The sequence below is a fragment of the Mizuhopecten yessoensis genome, unplaced genomic scaffold (genome assembly GCF_002113885.1).
Source record: "Mizuhopecten yessoensis strain PY_sf001 unplaced genomic scaffold, ASM211388v2 scaffold9501, whole genome shotgun sequence".
Taxonomy (NCBI): Eukaryota; Metazoa; Mollusca; class Bivalvia; order Pectinida; family Pectinidae; genus Mizuhopecten; species Mizuhopecten yessoensis.
Window position 1 is genome coordinate 479,523 of NW_018408079.1, and position 20,565 is coordinate 500,087.

General features: G+C 34.4%; 2 protein-coding genes across 3 annotated transcripts in view; one reads left to right on the top strand and one right to left on the bottom strand.

Annotated features, from left to right (window-relative positions):
• The window catches only part of LOC110458203, a 28,465-nt gene extending 10,695 nt beyond the window's left edge, over window positions 1–17,770 (bottom strand). Inside the window, exons 1-16 of the mRNA XM_021509806.1 lie at window positions 17,524–17,770; window positions 14,138–14,193; window positions 12,754–12,948; window positions 11,844–11,969; window positions 11,311–11,389; window positions 9,438–9,519; window positions 8,626–8,739; window positions 7,881–7,968; window positions 6,321–6,503; window positions 5,871–5,938; window positions 5,538–5,620; window positions 4,290–4,393; window positions 3,840–4,035; window positions 3,361–3,488; window positions 2,842–2,904; window positions 618–714 (exon numbers count right to left, since the gene is read on the bottom strand). Coding sequence (XP_021365481.1) covers window positions 618–714; window positions 2,842–2,904; window positions 3,361–3,488; window positions 3,840–4,035; window positions 4,290–4,393; window positions 5,538–5,620; window positions 5,871–5,938; window positions 6,321–6,503; window positions 7,881–7,968; window positions 8,626–8,739; window positions 9,438–9,519; window positions 11,311–11,389; window positions 11,844–11,969; window positions 12,754–12,948; window positions 14,138–14,193; window positions 17,524–17,677 — 1,816 coding nt within the window. The 5' untranslated portion in view covers window positions 17,678–17,770. The remainder of the gene's footprint in view (window positions 1–617; window positions 715–2,841; window positions 2,905–3,360; window positions 3,489–3,839; window positions 4,036–4,289; window positions 4,394–5,537; window positions 5,621–5,870; window positions 5,939–6,320; window positions 6,504–7,880; window positions 7,969–8,625; window positions 8,740–9,437; window positions 9,520–11,310; window positions 11,390–11,843; window positions 11,970–12,753; window positions 12,949–14,137; window positions 14,194–17,523) is intronic.
• A 191-nt stretch (window positions 17,771–17,961) lies between these two features.
• LOC110458194 (hamartin-like) overlaps window positions 17,962–20,565 on the top strand; it is a 29,755-nt gene continuing 27,151 nt past the window's right edge. The window contains exon 1 of one of the 2 annotated variants that reach the window (XM_021509795.1): window positions 17,962–18,056. The gene's annotated coding sequence lies outside the window, so the exon portion shown is untranslated. Of the gene's footprint in view, window positions 18,117–20,565 lie in introns of both variants that reach the window. The other variant, XM_021509794.1, reaches the window with a different exon arrangement.

Consider the following 20,565-nt stretch of genomic DNA (forward strand, 5'->3'; position numbering starts at 1 on the left):
TCGCCCTTTACCAGAATAATCCATATTTGCCCAGAGTTAGTGTTGTGCCTTATCATTTAATTATTATGCATATTACGTTGTTTACTAATGGTCGCTGTATTGATACAGCCCTCTTTATGGCGGGTGAAAAAGGCGAAAATTAAACTGCAGCAAAAATTTCCCGGTATACGTATAATACGATGGCAAATGTTTAGAGTGATCAGTTCTTCAATCAACACATTAAGCTTAGGATTGCCAAGGGAATTATGAATTTAAATAACAGTTTATATCATTTTTCTAAAATTAATATAATGTAACATTTTCATGCTTTCCTGTTTATTTGTCCCATAAAATTAAAGGAGCAGATCGCATGGAAAATTTGATGACCTCATATATATTGTCTACACTGCTGCAATTACTTCCTTGTCCCTTGTTAAATGTTATATATAGCTTTTAACTGTTCGACCGGTTTTTGGACCATACGTAAATACATTAGAATTTCCCGGAGTTATTTCATTGATATATAGGACACCATATTAACGTTTTTATATTGTATGCCATTACATCTAGCATTTTGTTAAAAACACTAACAATAATCCTATAATTTCGTTAAATTAAAACAATTGAATCCTACCTACCTGCCTGTTGGTCCCGTATCTGTTTGAGATAATCGTTTCGCTGTACACTTGATGCAAATGCTCCTAGACGGGAAACATCAAAGTCAGTGATTGGCGCCTATAATGGAGAAAACACATGTGACTACCTCCTCCTACATGAAGAAACACATTAGGATGTATAAAGGAATAATTGGAATACAACAGTAACATTGTGATGTACATATTCAATTGTAAACCAGGGAAAAGGTTTATACATGAAATGTTGTCACAAATCTCACATTTTTCATATTCCTTTAAAGCATTAGGTGTCATGCTCTTCCACTTTTGTTTTTTCGATGAAACACATTTTATAAAAATCTGATTAACCATAGCTCAAAAAATAATATAAGAACAGTTTTTAATCAAGTTATTTTTCCTGATAAAAAAAACATCTCGAAAAGCTTTGATTCAAACCTGCAAAATGACAAAGACCCTTCCCAATCAATGACCAAACTGATCTATGAATTACAGCTATGCAGTTCTCGTAAACACTGATGTTGTGAACTGAAATTTCAAGCAAATGTACTGATAAACAAAAACTGAACTTGTCAAAATATTTAAATCTAAATCCTTATCCCATTGTAGGCCAAACAGTAGAGAATGCAACTGAAGATGAACTTTTTGTATACAAACAGTTATTTCCCCTTAAGTTCGTTTTGGATATGTCCAGGGTTCAAATCCAAGCCTCGTTTTTTTTTTTTTATTCTCAGAACACTATCATATTTATTTTCTTTTTTTCCCATCGTTATTGTATCTCCAGAAAAATTACATATAAGTTATTGAGTATTTTTTAGTAATTATTCATTCATGTTAATATCATGCCGGTAAAAAAGTTTTATATTCATGGTTGCACATTTTGGCAATGGCGCAGGGATTCTTAAACATGATCAATTACAAAAAATGTCACACCAACGATATGTCACAGAAATGTAACACCCCTGTTATATCGCAGAAAAGTTACATCCCCGATCTGTCACATAAATGTCACACCCACGATATATATCACAGAAATGTCACATTCCCGATCTGTCACAGAAATGTCACTCCCAAGATGTATTGCAGAAATGTCATATATCGCAAAAATGTCACATTACTGATTTGTCACAAAAATGTCACACCCACGATATATCGCAAAAATGTCACATTACTGATTTGTCACAAAAATGTCACACCCACGATATATCAGAGAAAGGTCACATTACTGATTTGTCACAGAAAAGTCACACCCACGATATATCACAGCAAGGTCACATTACTGATTTGTCACAAAAATGTCACACCCACGATATATATCACAGAAATGTCACATTACTGATTTGTCACAAAAATGTCACACCCACGATATATATCACAGAAATGTCACATTACTGATGTGTCACAAACATGTCACACCCACGATATATCACAGAAAGGTCACATAACTGATATGTCACAGAAATGTCACATAACTGATTTGTCATGGAAATATCACACCCACGATATATCGCAGAAATGTCACACTACTGATTTGTCACAGAAATGTCCCACCCACGATATATCACAGAAACGTCACATAACTGATTTGTCACGGAAATATCACACCTACAATATATCACAGAAGTGTCACATAACTGATTTGTCATGGAAATATCACACCCACGATATATCGCAAAAATGTCACATAACTGATTTGTCACAGAGATGTCACATAACTGATTTGTCACATAAATGTCACACCCACGATATATCACAGAAAAGTCACATGACTGATTTGTCACATAAATTTCACACCCTTGATTTATCACAGAAATGTCACATAACTGATGTGTCACAGAAATGTCACACCCAAGATGTATTGCAGAAATGTCACATCCCTGATGTGTCACAGAAATGTCACAAACACGATATATCGCAAAAATGTCACATAACTGATTTGTCACGGAAATATCACACCTACAATATATCGCAGAAATGTCACATAACTGATTTGTCACAGAAATGTCACATAACTGATTTGTCACAGAAATNTGTCACACCCACGATATATCGCAGAAATGTCACATTACTGATTTGTCACATAAATGTTACACCCTTGATTTGTCACAGAAATGTCACATTACTGATCTGTCACAGAAATCTCACACCCATGATATATCACAGAAATGTCACACCTCCTGATATTTATCACACACACTACATCACTGACTGGTGCTGGTAGCAACATTACCCGAGAGTCTCCTCGACCTCCTTCTTTGCTAAACAGGGCACCAAGATAAGACTTTGTATCATCCTGTGAAGAAAGATTGGTACATGTAATAAAAAATATCAGCAGGGCCCAGAATTGTTTCACAAAAACCTTTTATCTCTTGTATTTATATAAAAAAAAAACTTGTCTGTGACACATAACTGATTTTACAGCATTAAATGATCATCTTCTAACTTAATGATACATTTTTAACAAAACGAAACTTTTAAACAGCCAATCAGAGAAAAAATACATATTAATTGTGTCCTGTATACACATTTCAGCACTTATAGGGAATACAGATGAAATTCCAACACTTTTTTCCAAGATGCACACTAACATATATTTCTCACGTTGGCAAAATTAGCAGATATTTCATAATGAGTACCATTTCACTGCTAAAAAAAAAAGGACTACAAATACACGTTAAATTGAAGAATTATTTTCTTACGACTGTTTCCTTAACTAATGTCTGCTTGATATTATTAACATGCAACTTACATTTTGTGTTTTGAGCCAATCAGATCGGACCTTCCATGACTTGAGTCGCTTGTAACGGGATAGGACCATGTGGTCTGTCCGTCCTTCCATCTCTGCAGCAACTTTTGTCCAACTTATACATGAACTATCTGAAAATAAACAACCACAACATTTTGCACAAATGACTTTTAAAATTTGAAAAAATGAAAATAAACAAAAATTTACTGATGATATCTTGGCATGTTTAATTTCCAAAAGACGATAAAATATAAGTTAGTTCTTCCTCCATGTTATACCTAACCACAAGATCTACTGCAAATATTGTAACATCTTCATCCATGCAAAAATATTACCCCAATCTCTACATCAAATATTGCAATATCTTCCTCCATGTGAGACTCCAAACTACTCTTTACCTCTAACGTTTTTATATATGTCTACGGTTGAGACCTCTACAATCCTAGTTGCATCTACATATTGTACCATGCTGCATGACTTGCCTTCGAGAGCATATTTGCTGGCAAACTTAAGCAGTTTTTTGTCCTCTTCGTAGGTCCAGACAGCAGGTGGTTTAAGGGTGGGATTTAGGCAGTTGGTGTACCGGTCCCGACACTGGTAAGCACTCCGTCCGGGAACCATCTCCTGGATCAGCTTCCAGTTGGCATTCCCATGCAGATGAACAGCACTGAGTAGCAACTGACAACATAAGTACACAAAGGGAACATTCAGTCTATGTGTGGAGACAGTTATACCTTAAATCTTATTATTACATGTACGTAGTGACCTTTCCACACAGTTGGCTATGCATTTAAACTTCAACAGACCACCGGGCTAAAGCCTACATCTAATTACCAGTTTACATTATTTTGACTTTGTATCTGGGTCACCAGCAGAATCTGACATCATTGATTTTATTTCTTATGTAATAACATTGTTTGACGTTTACTCACACAGTCCTCCTCTGCGGACCAACGCCCCCTCTTGGTGGATGGGTCAATCTGCAACCACCGACGTTGGCACTGCTTCCAGTTCCTCCCCTCAATGAAGTAGCACACTACAACATTCAACCCAGTTTTTGTACACTTACACAGTCAGACAGTGCAAAAGTAATATTCAACTACCCCAGAAAAAGTGAACAGTATATTATAATACAACATTCAGCCAAGTGTTAGTGCTTGTACCTTCCCACTCGACTAAAACCACACTACAAAACTCAAGCTCCAGTATACCAGTATATTGATAGAAAATTATTTCATCATTCAATTTCGGTGTAGATGATGCAGAAACCTCCAGAAAAGAAGAAAACATTGAGTTTTAACCACTAGTCTAACAGTATACCAGCTATGTATAATATATATATACGGTATATATATATATATACACAGTATACCAGCTATATATAATATATATACACAGTATACCAGCTATGTATAATATATATATACGGTATATATATATATACACAGTATACCAGCTATGTATAATATATATACACAGTATATATATATATACACAGTATACCAGCTATATATAATATATATACACAGTATACCAGCTATGTATGCTATATATACACAGTATACTAGCTATATAATATATGGGTCAAAGAAGTAATATAGACGGTAAAATCCCATATAACACTGGATCCTAATGGATGTATGTCCGTAGGATATGAATTACTTAAAATATTATATGGGGCAAAGAAGAAATTCCAACAGTGTGGACAAGTTAAGGTTGTCAAATTTTCGGAGCGATCCGCTCCTTTATCAAGACACAGTGAAACAGAACATATAATATATATATATATATACAGTATACCAGCTATATAATATCTATATGCAGTATACCAGCTATATATAATACATATATACTCTGTATACCAGCTATATATAATATATATACACAGTATACCAGCTATATATAATATATATATACTCAGTATACCAGCTATATGTAATATAAATATATACTCAGAATACCAGCTATATATGATATAAATATATACAGTATAACAGCTATATAATATATATATATACACAGTATAACAGTTATATGTAATATATATATACCGTATATATTATAGCTGTTATAGCTATACAACACCCTGCAGCAGTTGGATGATGTACCCATTCATAAGGAAATTACCTTTTTCAAAAAGTTACTGAAACTCCCAAGATTTCATGAACTTTAAAACTTACCCTGGTTCCATGAAATTCTGTGAGATAGTCTACAGTTATCTACTACTTCCTTCAGTAATTCATCTTCCTCCTCCGTCCACTCTCTGTAACCACAAATAGCTAACTATAAACACCTGTAATGCAATACATTTCCGTGATATCATAATAGAATCATCCACTGAATCTAGTTCTTGTCAATGAATGATCAATATCAATTCATAAATACATTCTAAACTTCCTTTAATTAAATAAATATTTTCAGTATAATGGTTTTATTTACATTGCAAATACCACCAAAGCAGTTTTGAGCCCTATCAGTCATGATGCTGATTATATTAAACCTAAGACACTGACCGTGAGCTGAAGTTCACATTCAGATTCTGTTGGTAATACTGCAGGCACTGGTAAGCTGATCGGCTTGTCTGAAATAATAAGGTACATGCTATTTTATATTTTGAGGATAAACGATTTTTTAAAAAAGTTTTAAAGTATTTTAAGATATTTTTATCAAATCTCTTGTTCTTATATACAATGTAATATGTCAGTCTGATGTCTTGATATAATGCTTCTGATAGAAAATTACATCTCATGAAACTTGTTTACTATAATATTATCTGTTATTTCCAGCTTTATAATTGAAATTCCACATGACACATTATAATTATGAAAAAAAACCATCCAGTAATTATCTGCAAATATGCACACACACAATTCTGCTTGACAACATCTATATTTTGTGTAAAAGATTCTATAAAGAAGTTTAGACTTGAATGAACCCTTCACGGTTTGCCCATTGAAGCTTACCCCCAGCTCTGTTGCTATCACGTCCCAGTTTTTCATCTCATGTTTGATGACTAGTTCCTGGAGAAGGTCTCTTTCCTCGGGGACCCACTTATCTTTATTGATTCTTGGCTGTAGAACATTTACCCAGAACTTCTTGCAGTCTTCAGGACCATGCTTTCCAAGAAACTGAAAATACAACAGATACTTTAACATGCACAGAATTCATTGTTTTTCATTTCTTCCTTTTTTCCTTCTTCCACTTACATCCCCCCCCCCCCCCCCCCCTTTTTCCNCCCCATTTTATGGCAGGGGCATAAAAAGGATAGTTAAGCAAACTCACCGGTTGAAAATGCTCAATTTTCGTGTCCAAAATCAGGAGTTTCCCTCCAAAATAGGGAGAAGTGGCAAGTATGCATTTAAGAAATCTAATAAAATAAATCTTAATCTTTTTTATTACAATTATTTTCTTCATTTTCATGCATTGTGTTGGTCAAAAGTATGTGAATCTCACCTGTACTTAGACCTAAAAGTTATTACCAAATCATCTGTAAACAGGAACTGCTACTGCGTTTGCAAAATACCAACTTCATTTCTGGACGAGGGTTATATCCTTATCATCCAATTCCTTTGATATTTTATTTGGACACTTTATTCGAAATTTGAGGCAAACATACAATTTAACAATATGTTTTTTTTGTGAAATATATCATTTTAAAATGTATGATTTTTCTAAGAATATCAAAAATTGAATGTTCTAGTGGCAGGAACAGAAAGATGAAATGTTACTATCTAGAAACATGCATGTAACAGTAAGTATTATATAATTTGTTTTTAATTTCACAGATGTCTTGAATATTTTTGTATTGTAATATATAATAAAAAAACTTATTTTAGCAATTCTAATATTATAGCATTTTTGCACTAATTTGAAAGATTGTCTGTATTGCTTTACCAGTTCTTGTGTAAAGTGATTGACAACGCAAAACACTACATAAAGAAATCTTGGCTATTCCATTGAAAAAATAGAATTTATTTGATGGCATTGATAAATTCCTTTATGATAATTTTGCAGACACATTCTATCCTATTGACCTTGAAAAGGTAAGCTTCATACCAACAAGATCATTATCTCAGTTTGTTAAAAGACGTGATTTGACTTTTAACACATTTGACCATAGGATCATGACTTCGAAGGTAGAATTTTTTAAAAACACTTTCACATTAACAAGCTACAAGATTAGATCCCCTGGATCTTTAGAAGTGGTCATTAGAAAGTATTTGACTCCTAACTGTGACCTTGAGACCAAGTCAAGGTCATATGTTTTGGTTGTTCACCCTTGTGACCTTGAACAAAAGAATGATTATAAGTAGACAAAGAAAAGTTAAGAAAACCAGTAAACCGGTTTTGTTAATTTTACTTGGTAGTCCAAAGAGGGAACATGTGGGATAATCACAGAGTGGCTGATTGCTAGAACCAAAACTGTACGGTACTAATACTAGTTTGCACTGTTCTTTGATAAAAACCAGCTCAAAATATTATTTGTGTGATGGTTATTTGTTAACCAAAGTTTTAAAGATTACAATAATTTCCCAACACTCNTTTGATATCTTCATCCAATCAATATCATCTGGATCAAGTTGGTCGAGGAGTTCCTCAAGGCTATAGTGCCTGAAATATCATACAACAGTAAAAACTAATTTTACAGTGGAAACTCAACAATAATACATACATGCACGGTACATTATCATGCCAAACTGGTTTTACAGCAGAAAATTTGCTGAAATGCATGTGGTCTCCCATCATACTGGTTTACAACAGTAATACGTGTACATAGAGTACTGTCACCAAGATAATATTATCTTTATATTGAAGAAAACTATTACAACCTAAGACACCAATAAAATGAACATAACAGTTTATTTCTATACCAAAATCTTTAATGCAACCGTGATTGTTTTAGAGAAAAATATAAAAATTGAACTATTGATTTAATTTTTTTTTAGCCACAATTATGACAGAAATGTTTTGTTTGATTAATGTTATGAAAAATAAAATGCCAAGGTGTGCCTGCAAAGAAACATAAATATTCACACCCTGAACACACTAAACAGTAAGGACATGCCCTCTCCGTCTGTCAAACTTTGATACATTTGAATGAAATCGAAAATCTGTATCCATCGATACAACAAGAAATCCTACAGCCTTATTTTCAAACTATCAAAATGACATGTGCATATCACAAAATTCCTACAATGTATCGATTTTAAATGAAGAATATTGAAAACTAGTTCTGTATATTTGTAAGGGAGATAACTCTTTAATTACCTTATGGCTTCTATCTTTGTGTCAATATCTTCCAGGGTAGCTTCAATCTCCTTTTTCACCTTAGATTTTTTATTTTTATCTGCTAACAAGTGTTTTTCTGCTTCTATTTCCTTCCTGGAAGCAATAAAAATCTCCAGATAAAAGTTAATCAAATATGACATAATATCATTTATGTAATGAAAAAGTGTGTAGCTCAACTTTCTCTACATACAGGACATGTTATGGGTTAATAATACCACAGACTTGGTACTTACTTCAGGTATTCTGCAAAACTAGACTTGAAAATGCTGATTTCTTTTAATGCCATTAGAGATACAAATTATTTTACAAGTAAAAAATAACACTTTCTTAGATTTTAACCAATGATGATATAGAATGCAAAAATGATGTATATAATTATAATAACAGTGTTTTTGTTATCTAAATTTTACGACAGCCTGTTCCTTTATGAATTGGGAAAATATAGCATTACTTTTATTGAAATTGGGAATATATTTCTCATTTTTTTGTCCTTTTGGGGAAAATAAGGCACTTTTTAGAAACAGCCTGTAAAACTGAGCAAAAAAAAATCACTAAATAACCAATAAAAATCCTGAAATGTCTGTGTTCAGCACTCTCCTTGATTGTGACATCATAGAGCTCTGAAATCACATATTGAGATATTATTCTTATCAATCATGAGACACTTGATTGTATATGTATAAAAGTACATATGACAATAGTACTCTACCCATAGGTCAGGTACATCAAATCTATGTATGCCAACAAGTTTATAATACATAGATGAATATATAAACTTTGAATATATTCACTTGTTCATTAATGGTCTGATGAGTCTCTCTTGAGCCTCCCTCTGTACTGCCTCTGTCAGCATATCTCTCTGAACCTGGTACCCTGTCAAACAAAACCATTACACATTTGTATATTAAGTTATGACATTTATTTTAAAGTTATTAAATATACACTTCCACAAAAAGTCTACTGTTTCAAACCGTGAATTATGTAGATCAGATCTGTCAAAGTTAATTATGGAATATTTTAGGAAGGTGAAATTCAGAGGAGTAAAATGAAAAGATATCTTAGACCATACATAGAGCCAACAACTCGTAGCGAACATGGACTTCAGGACACCTATGTTTGACCCAAAGCTCAAGGAAACTTTAGCCTGGTTGCTTAAATGTCAAATCACTTAAGACTGGAGTTCAACGTATCATCTTACCCTGGCCCATGTACATTTGTTGTATACAGTCCAACTAACCCTAGATTCTGGAGTTGACAGCAGCAGACTGGCAACAATAATGATCTATGTTGATGCTATCACATGGTACAAGTTTACTGCCATTTGCCCAATAGTGAAAGAATAAGTCTATTTGGTCAACCAATTAAAGTGTCAACCAAGGGAAAACTGGTAAATGGTCTGACTGTATACCTGTTCAACTGATAAACATTTAGGCTATTGGGTTGGTGGATTTGTAAGAAAATGACAATAGCCATGTGGCCATGATATATCTTAAGATTGGATCTCAGACTCTCCTTGTCTTGTAAGTTAAGAACCAGGGAGGGTGGTGGTGGTGGTATCTTGATCCTCCAATAACTAAATAATTGGATATATATATAGCCTTTCTACAACCACTGATAATCAATCAAAGGTGAAGTTCATTTATACGCCTTAGTTTAGACCCCCAATGTCCCTGTGAATTTAATTTGTATGCCAGGGAGAAGCAAACTAAAAAATACCTATGTACAAATGTATGGTTACTCTATGCACACACGTGTGTTTGTGCCACTAACAGTGGTCAAGATTTCAGGTAGACCCTCTATCTGCCACATGCAAACCTGCCTTATATTGTATATAATAAGACTCCAATTAAAGGACACAAGATCGAACTTATAATGAATGGACAGATTTGAGTAAAACACAGAATAATGAAAGGACAGATTAAGAGTAAAACACAGAATAATGAATGGAAAGATTTAGAGTAAAACACAGAATAATGAACAAGTGAAAGGATTCAAAGGAAAACAGCTAACATGGAAAAGGGGAATAATATGGGCAAACTAAAATAACAACAAAAGACCCCTCTGGGCCTGTATCGCTTACCTGGATAATAAAGCAACCATGGGAAATTATTCTTATTACATTAAATCCCTCCAATGGTACAGAAGAAGAAAGATTTAAACCTCTAATTTCCCTACTGGGCCCCGCAACTATCTGCCCCCAGGGGGTCCAAACCCACCGTTTATACAAAATTTAGTCCCCTTGGCCCAAGGATGCTCCAGACCAAATTAGGATGAAATCCCTTAATCCATATGGTAGAAGATGGATTTTAAAGGTTTTACCTCTATTTCCCCTATTGGGCCCCACCTCTCTGCCCCCAAGGGGGGCCATACCCACCGTTTATACAAAATTGAGTCCCCTTGGCCTAAGGATGACCAGACCAAATTTAGTCCAAATCTACTTGGCCATTCAGGACAAGTAGCATTTTAAAGGAAAAGTTGACGGACGGACTGACGACGGACGATGGACGACGGACACTGCGCCATGGCATAAGCTCACTTGCCCTTCGGGCAGGTGAGCAAACAATGGATATGAAATTGAGAACAAAGGGTGGATCAGTTAAAAAGAAAGCATTACTTAATTATAACAGGAACAAATGATGGACAGATTCAGAGGAAACCACTTACATAAAACTGGAGTTAAGTGGTCCTGTCTGACTTCTCCAAGTGTCTGTTTTAATCTCACATCTTCATTCTGTGGTGCATGCTATTCAAAGAAATAAACATACACAAATAAATGATACCGTTAGATGTTGCGGCAAAATGATTTGCATATGAATAAAAATAATGAATGAGTTTCCATATAAGGATATATCAGATTCCATATAAGGAGATATCAGATTCCATATAAAGAGAGAGGCTTCATATAAGGACACAGAAAGTGCAATTCTATGTTAAGCAAACTTTGTAGCATGCTCGATCCCCTAGCCACCTGTGTTACCTAAAGCATGTGTCAGTAATCAGGTTTACTTTACATCAACTGAAATACACTTCTGAAAATATTATCATAATGTTGATTTCTTTAAGCTTATTGGATCAGCATGTAAATTACTCATACATAAATTACTAATCATGTTAAACAGCATGTTAAGTATAACATCTGGATGTATCGTGTGATAGGAAAATAAAATATATGCATTCCCTGAACTGTATCTACTCACCCTTCCATTAGCATCTCTGAAAAATGGAACTCCAAACCATGTGAGAGGCTTTATTGCCGAGTTTGGATCTGATGAAGATGCATTTTTCTTGCTTGATTTGACAGTCAACTCCTCCTCCAAAGATGTCTGCAGACCAAAAAAGAGGTACCATATTTTCATACATTTCAATCATTTAAAAGCTTAAAACTGCTTTAAATCAACAAGTTTTAAAGGTACAAATGTAACAATAAATATTTCTTTTAAGGACTCTAACCTTTGTTATAATGGTATAAAACAACATATCACATTTTAACATAAACAAAGATAAATGGCATTTTATGGTATATTTACAATTTCAAGATAAAAATTCTCATGTAAACTCAAAGCATAGTTTTCTTTAATCAACAGGTTGTTTGTTACAATATAATTATTGAATAATCTTATGTCTTTTTCATTTGATAATAAAATCTGACATACGTGAAATATTCTTTAAATGCTTACTTTAAGCATATGTTTCCAATATTTAAAAAAATCTACCTGAGTTTATATATCTGAAAGAAAAGACAATTCGGAAGGCTTGGAGAATAAACCAAATGTGTATAGATTACCATATATGCCATAATGTTGCTGTTTTTGTTATTAGCTTTTGAAAAAATTGTGAAATATATATATATTCATTTCATTTGATGCAGTCCTTCATTATTAAACTGAAGTACAAATGTCGGGCAAGGGAGGTAACTCTGCATGACAACAATACCAGCTAACAGTTTCTAGGAATCTAGATCTCTGTACAGAAGAGCGTTTCATATGATCTGAATAGATGATTATTTTTAAAACTTCCAAAAAATGAAACCAGTTAACATGAATTCATGAATACCAAAATCAAAAAAAATATCGCTCAACTTCAGGTTGCAAAACAAATCTGGAGTACCTGTTTACTCCTGTTTTCTTGGAGAGATATTTCTATTTTCCTGAGAAGGTCCAGAAGGATTTCCTGGTAAGCTCGATTCAAGGCGAGACATGTCTCTGGATTGATGACGATTTCACCGTCATCCCCCATCATCTGCAGCTGTGCCAGGTCAGCCATGTCCATCTGTACTTCGCCTGTCTCGTCCCCTTCTTCTGTCTGATGTGTTAGGAGGAATATTTTACAGAATACATGTGTCTTAAACTATGACAAAGAGAAATAGCAAGTCCAGTTCTAGTGTATATATATCAACAATTTCTTGGTGTTTGAAATTAACAAACGCTTGAATGGAAAGCATGAAGACTAAGTTTATGTGAATAGTTTGATACTTTGATAAACATCAAAAGAATCTTGCTGTTGCATAACAGTAAAACTGGATAGCTTTGAGTCGCATGTCGCTCCTCTGTAATCTTCTAAGGACAGGTATCAGCCTAGCGATTGGGCATGAATTTTTACCCGAGACCAATCCAATAGCTAACTGTGTGCCTTCAATTTTGTTATGAAATATTTCATGGGGGGCAGAGAGTGTAAATGAGCATAACCCCTGGAGTATCGGGGATGATGCAGATCTCAATATTACTAACTTATGGTGTAAACATGAACTAAGGATTCATATCTTATCTTGTACACAAGGTTATTACTACAGATGCACATGTACACATGCACTGAAAAAGTAATTACTAGATACTCCCTTCACAAAGTTGGGGTAATAATGAGTACATTGTACTTTGTAACCTTACAATGGCAAATGTATAAACTACAATAAGTTAACATGTAATAGGCCCTATGGGCCTGTATACTTGCCGGAATATTTTAGGTGAAAAGTACAAACAAATTTAATTATGTTATCACTGTTGTCACTACATGTGCTGTGAAATGTTTTTTTACATCCTTTTCAAAAGGAAGTATTCAATAAAAAAACACATGTCCTGATGCATTTTACAGAAGAAGTATGGTTGTTCGAAATTTGAATGTTTAAAAATAGAAATTCAATCAGGAAAAAGATAAACTGCAGAAATTAAAATCTGGACCTTTTAATTACAAGTCCTACACGTCACTTAACCAATGTTGACATCAAGTAATTTTACCTAGACAGCATTAAAATGACAATACAAATGATTGGTCAAAAGTCTATGAATCACTAGACAGGGGAAGTTACTCTAAGCCAGAAAGACTCCTTTTGGGTGCTTCATCTTCTATGAAGCAACCAGCAACAGTGATAAACACAATGTGACACGACACTTGTTAAATAGATCAAAACTGTTAATGGACGCTACAAACAATGTGTTATCAGATCAAAGAATTACGAAAATTTTACAAGTAAGAATATAGATCTGAAAATATTTACCTCATCTTCATCATATGTGTTGATACCACTTGGACCAGGCTTGGCATGTAGACGTCCTGTGAAAAAGAGTGTTATCACAACTTTGATGTTTATCACGGCTAGAATGATATAATATTCTCAACTAGGTGTTTACCCAAGTATTTTGATAATTTCTTCAGCTGGGAAAAATAACAGCTTATTGACGTGTTTCAATCAACATTCCTTCTTTTTGGTTAATATTTGCTAGATTTTCTAGTTATAATAGCACCTATATAAGGAAAAGAATAAAATGAAATTGTGTTCTGCTAGGATGAAACTTATTATCCAAAATTTTCTTTTCTAAAATGTATTTTATCATATTAAAAACCAATTGGGAATAGGGAAGAATTTCATTATATACATGTATGCAGGAAATTTTTTGTTGTGTGTCATCCTTGTCATAATTATTTAAACTTAAATTGATAAGAAATCGAAAATTAACTTTTTGCACAAGAGTTAGTGTTACAAGCTATTACTATTACTACAGTATCACTATGTCCATTTTCTGTGTATGATCAACACCCGTGAGAGACATTCTATCTATACAGCAAATAAAATACTTGTTTGATTATAATATAGTATTGTAATACAAACCAGGAGTACACAACCTAAATGTCTAGATACTGGTATGCTTAATCTTGTAAACCAGGTAATTGTAAACATCCAAACTTATGGCAATGATTGAGAGAACACCTCAGATGGCAGGTTGGTTGGTAGTACCGTATTTTACCGCCAATAAGCCCCCTTTCACAAATAAGCCCCTCCCGACTTTGGTAGATGTCCTGGGAACAGGGTGGGTGCCTGCAATTAAGCCCCCTCCCTAATTTTGTCTCCATCTCAAAAAAATAATTATGTCAATTTTTGTCTCTGACATAAGCAAATTAGCTAAATGGATGCAAAACAACATAAACCCAAGTTTCAATACTACAAATAACTTTGTTTCTGAATTAGGCACAATAATAAATAGCATGTAGTGACATGTACTCTTTACTGAGTACTGTGATTCTGTATTGTTTTTTTTTATAAAGAACTATGTATTCATGAGTGAATTAAAGATGAATCAAGATATCTAGATGGCTTAACTGAAAACAAAACATCGTTCTGTTGCTGAAAGAACACCATGCTTTCGTTTTTTAACAGGTTGTGTATTTTGCAGATTTCAATGTAAAACGAAACATGTTGCTTGTACCAAATCCATTATATCTATAGTCTGTACTGAAGTAGCAAATTATGAAATATCAAATCTTTCTGTGAAGGTCAGTTCGTTCATATTGCCATTCTGAAATTTGTATCAACAAATACAGTGTCAACAAAGAGCATGGCTTCCTGGATCAAATACATCGTTTTTTGGAAGACTTTTATCCATAAAAACATGTCTCTTGCTGATAATGCTTGCAACCTTCATACAGATAAGTTGTTGTGTTGTTTTTGTATGATTAAGACAATGGTTTTTTATGTTAATTAAGCCTTGTATACTTGAATTTCTTCATAGTACGGTATATATTCAATGGAACAGTGGATAAGTACATGATATTTAGTGTGGTCATAGATCAAAACAGTGGTATATATCCAAGATGGCAGACATTTGTGAACAGGGGGGTTGCTCGCAATTAACCTGCCTCCAAACGTTTGGCCCATCTTTTTTCTCAGGAGGGGGAAAGCTTATTGGCGATAAAATACGGAATATGCCAAATTTCTCAATCATTATATTTGAGGTCATTTCAATTTTGTTACCACTCTGATGTAATTAACAGTTACAAGAAAGGGAAAATGCACATGTTAGACCAGGAATCGAACCTGGGACCCTCCCAACTTTAGACCGATGCTCTTATCAATTGAGCTACCTGGTCAATGGCTATGAACCAAGTCTAGTTCCATTACACTGATGTAATCTTCTGTTGTTTCTTTCATACATGAACTTCAAAGCTAAAACATTAACCAAGAGTCAGTTTCATACAACTGCATGTACTGAGATGCTAATCTTTGTTGAATTTTCTGCATGTAAGGAAATGATTAAGTCTGGTTAACCCAATGTCAGTATAAATTGATGTGACCAGATGGAATACTACAGGTACAGTATGCTGGATGCCTTTGGCATGGTATAATTTCAGTGAGATAGCACTGTAAAATCAGCGTGAAATCATATTGCAAGGAGGCAAATACACCAACATATCTTGCCTCTAGCAAACATGCACACATGCACTCAGTACCTCTGAAGAGTACCACTGGAAATTGCCAGGTAAGTAGATATAAATATGGTATCATACATTTGGCACTAAAATGACTTAGGTGCTAAATGGATTTGCTAAGTTGTTTTTTTCTTTTTGAGAAATGAAGTTGTTTAAGTTTGTAGGGGAACTGGACTGGGTCGATCGTCGATGACCGGATAGCTCAATTGGTAGAGCGGGCGGGTCCCGGGTTCGAACCCCGGTCTGTCCGTGCCTTTTTCCTCTCCTGTTATAATTAGATTTGGCACCAAACAAAATATACCCACAGAAGGTGGTATAGGTCTTGTGTGTCTTCCTGATCGAAGACTTTGTTAAAGGAGGGAGGAATGTAGTGGAACTGGACAAGGTCGATTGTTGGTGACCAGATATCTCAATTGGTAGAGCATCCGTCTAGAGTTCGGAGGGTCCCGGGTTTGAACCCCGGTCTGGCCGTGCATTTTTCCTCTCCTGTTACAAATTGATAGATAGAGAAATCTGTATGTGACTTCTAGACCACAGGTACTATTCTCGTCTGTCAAACCATATGGGTGTAATGTATTGACAGACAAGGCTATACTTTTGGTAAGACTGAGTAAGTGTGGTTGGGTATACCGGTGCAGTGGAGCTGGACATACAATGAAGTTAAATTCTCTGATCAGGCATGACAAAGTATCGGGTCAGTTGCCCAACAGTCATCTACATGGGTGATCTCCAAGTTCCTAAGTTTTAAAACTGCCTTACAGCTTGTGTCTTGGTCAAAATGTGAAAGGTAGAAATCCTCTAAAGTCTTTTCATAAATAGCTGTGAATTATAGTTTATTATCATATGGACCCAGTTATATTATAATTCAAGTTGAATTATTAATCCAACACATCACTGTAGATTAAACTATACAATACATAGTATAAAATATTGGATACAGCAAGCCAACTATAAAAGTATTCGAAAAGTAAAAGGGGAATTCCATTATTTTGGTCTTCACAAATCATGACGGTCCACGGTAATTTGCATAAAATAAGGGGAGGTAATATTCCCATCATTTAATTATTACCTATATATCGCTGATTAAACAACTTATAAATAAAACTTTTGGAACTTAATCAATTTGCTATTAAGATGATGCAGAAAAGACGTAAAAATAGATACATTAACAGGATTTACCGTCATAATCAGGAACATAATCTTGGTCGATGCGGAGACTATTTTCATCTTCACTATCTTCATATTCGCCCTCTTCTTGCAAGGCAAGTTGTAGACGTTCAATGTCATCCTGAATTTGTTCCCTTTCGTCCTGTTCGCTGTCTTGTGATAACATACTGGTAAATGGTTGACCTACCCAATTAAACTTGAAACTAATAAATCTACATGTCCGGCCTTCATGAGGGCAACCAAATTGTACGCCATTTTTTCCGACACAGTATAACTTCCGCCGGAAATGAATAACTTTAGGTTTTGGGGGGTGACGAAAACTTTACAAACCCGAATATAATTTTGGGCGAAGATTTTGAGCTTGTCAGTGTATGTTCACTGAGACATATTTTGTTTGTCATGTTAATTTTACTCACACATCAAATTTGTCGTGGCAGATGTATTAAAGATATTAGCGTTCGGATTAACCCCCCCTTTGAGAGTGGACTGTTCCATGTATCTCGTGATGGACTGAAAAGAGTTCCAACCGACGTCGGCTTGCTGAGGTAAACACATTGCAATGACAAATTGACAGTGCTGCTGGCTAAGCGCGACTGATATCTGAGGTATTGCTGACTTTCTCTGTTATGCGTGTTATATCTTACACTTATTTACATTTATTTAAATTTGAAAACCCTTCTTACAAAGTGTCTGTAGGCATATGATAACACCGTTACACTTTTCGAGAAAGAAATGAAGTCGGTCACCTGTTTTTCGCCCCGAAGAAGTCTTAGGAGCATCCATTGGTTCTTTACATATACAAGTCTTGTATTGTTTAACATTTACAGTGTTGTTAACCCGTGTAACCTTCCCAAACATGTCTTGATAAAGTTGTACTTATACATAGCATTATGCTGCTGAAGTCGGCAATGCAAGCTGACAATACAATCAGCTTAATTTATACTATAATTGGGACATTACGTCATTAGTGTTTGGAATGGGTTGAAATTCACGTGTAATAATCGATTTATGGTTTCTTTTCATCACCTGATGATCAACTTACAATCGGTTAACATGTAGCTAACATAGGGAATTCTGTTCATAACACAAGCATTTAATAGCGGCTGATGTAATATTGGCGACTAGGTAGAGCTCAAGTCTAGTTATTTTGTAACCAGTTACCATCAGCAATCAGTTCCAGTCAACATGTAATAATATGTTGACTCTGACGTCCATCCTAAGGCTTTTACCAAGGATTTCAGTTTTGCTATTCCAAAGGGCGTCGGGTTGTTTCGCCCTAAATCCCGTTTTTACCCCTGGTTGTATTTCCCTAAAAATATTTTAGGGTGATTTTCTTTAGTCCTGTTTATATGTGTAGATTTGTACGTGGTCGACCAGATCTGTGCATACACTAGTACTGTATACTTAGCATGCAATTCTTTCAACAAGACATATGCTTGTGAAACCACCGACTATGATCTAATTATGTGATGAAACATGAAAATAGTCAGCTTCTTTTAATAATTAAAAAAATTCAATTGATATTCTTAACTTTAAAATATATAATTATATTAGGGCAAAAGAACCTTGGGCAAACTGGATTTAAGACGAAACGACCTGTTCACTAAGCGAACAGGATTTAGGGTGTAAGACCCGGGATCCATCCAAAGTGTTATATCAGTGACTACACATATATATATATCTATTTCTCATAAATTTGTGGCAAACAGTTGCAAAATTAACAAATTACCCAAATAGTTTCTCCTAAGTTTATCCAGGAAGTAAATAAGTCTGTTCGGATTGTGCTCTTTACAGTATATTATAACAAACAATTAGGATGCCACTGCGAGTGTGACAAATATCCCAACGGCTCTGTATGACTTTCACACACTACACTTACAAAAAATGAACTAATAACTTAATTAAGGTAATGTACAGATGTTAATATTTTTTAGCAGTTTTCTGCATGAAGCTTGTGAAACAGATTAACTTGAAATCATGATACTTATACATTATACCTAAAAAGCACGGGTGGAAGCAGTCATTCACATGTACACTACTCATGCTTTGTTACATTGCATTGTAGAAAAAGCTGCTGGTTCTTATAAGTACCAGCATTCTGAATTACATGTATGGAAAAAAAAGGACTATCATGATCACTGTCTTTAATTTTTATCACAATAAATCAGTACAATACATAATCATATGCTTAAACCCATACCTTATTATTAGTTATAGCCAGTTTTAATTTCCTGTATATAATGTTTGAGCAATTTGAAGTGCTTAAAAAAAGAAAAGTATATTNAAACTGGATTTAAGACGAAACGACCTGTTCACTAAGCGAACAGGATTTAGGGTGTAAGACCCGGGATCCATCCAAAGTGTTATATCAGTGACTACACATATATATATATCTATTTCTCATAAATTTGTGGCAAACAGTTGCAAAATTAACAAATTACCCAAATAGTTTCTCCTAAGTTTATCCAGGAAGTAAATAAGTCTGTTCGGATTGTGCTCTTTACAGTATATTATAACAAACAATTAGGATGCCACTGCGAGTGTGACAAATATCCCAACGGCTCTGTATGACTTTCACACACTACACTTACAAAAAATGAACTAATAACTTAATTAAGGTAATGTACAGATGTTAATATTTTTTAGCAGTTTTCTGCATGAAGCTTGTGAAACAGATTAACTTGAAATCATGATACTTATACATTATACCTAAAAAGCACGGGTGGAAGCAGTCATTCACATGTACACTACTCATGCTTTGTTACATTGCATTGTAGAAAAAGCTGCTGGTTCTTATGAGTACCAGCATTCTGAATTACATGTATGGAAAAAAAAGGACTATCATGATCACTGTCTTTAATTTTTATCACAATAAATCAGTACAATACATAATCATATGCTTAAACCCATACCTAATTATTAATTATAGCCAGCTTTAATTTCCTGTATATAATGTTTGAGCAATTTGAAGTGCTTATAAAAAGAAAAGTATATTTGATGTTCAGGGGCCCATCATATAGTTTTCGTTATTGTTTTATAGACAACAAAACGTAA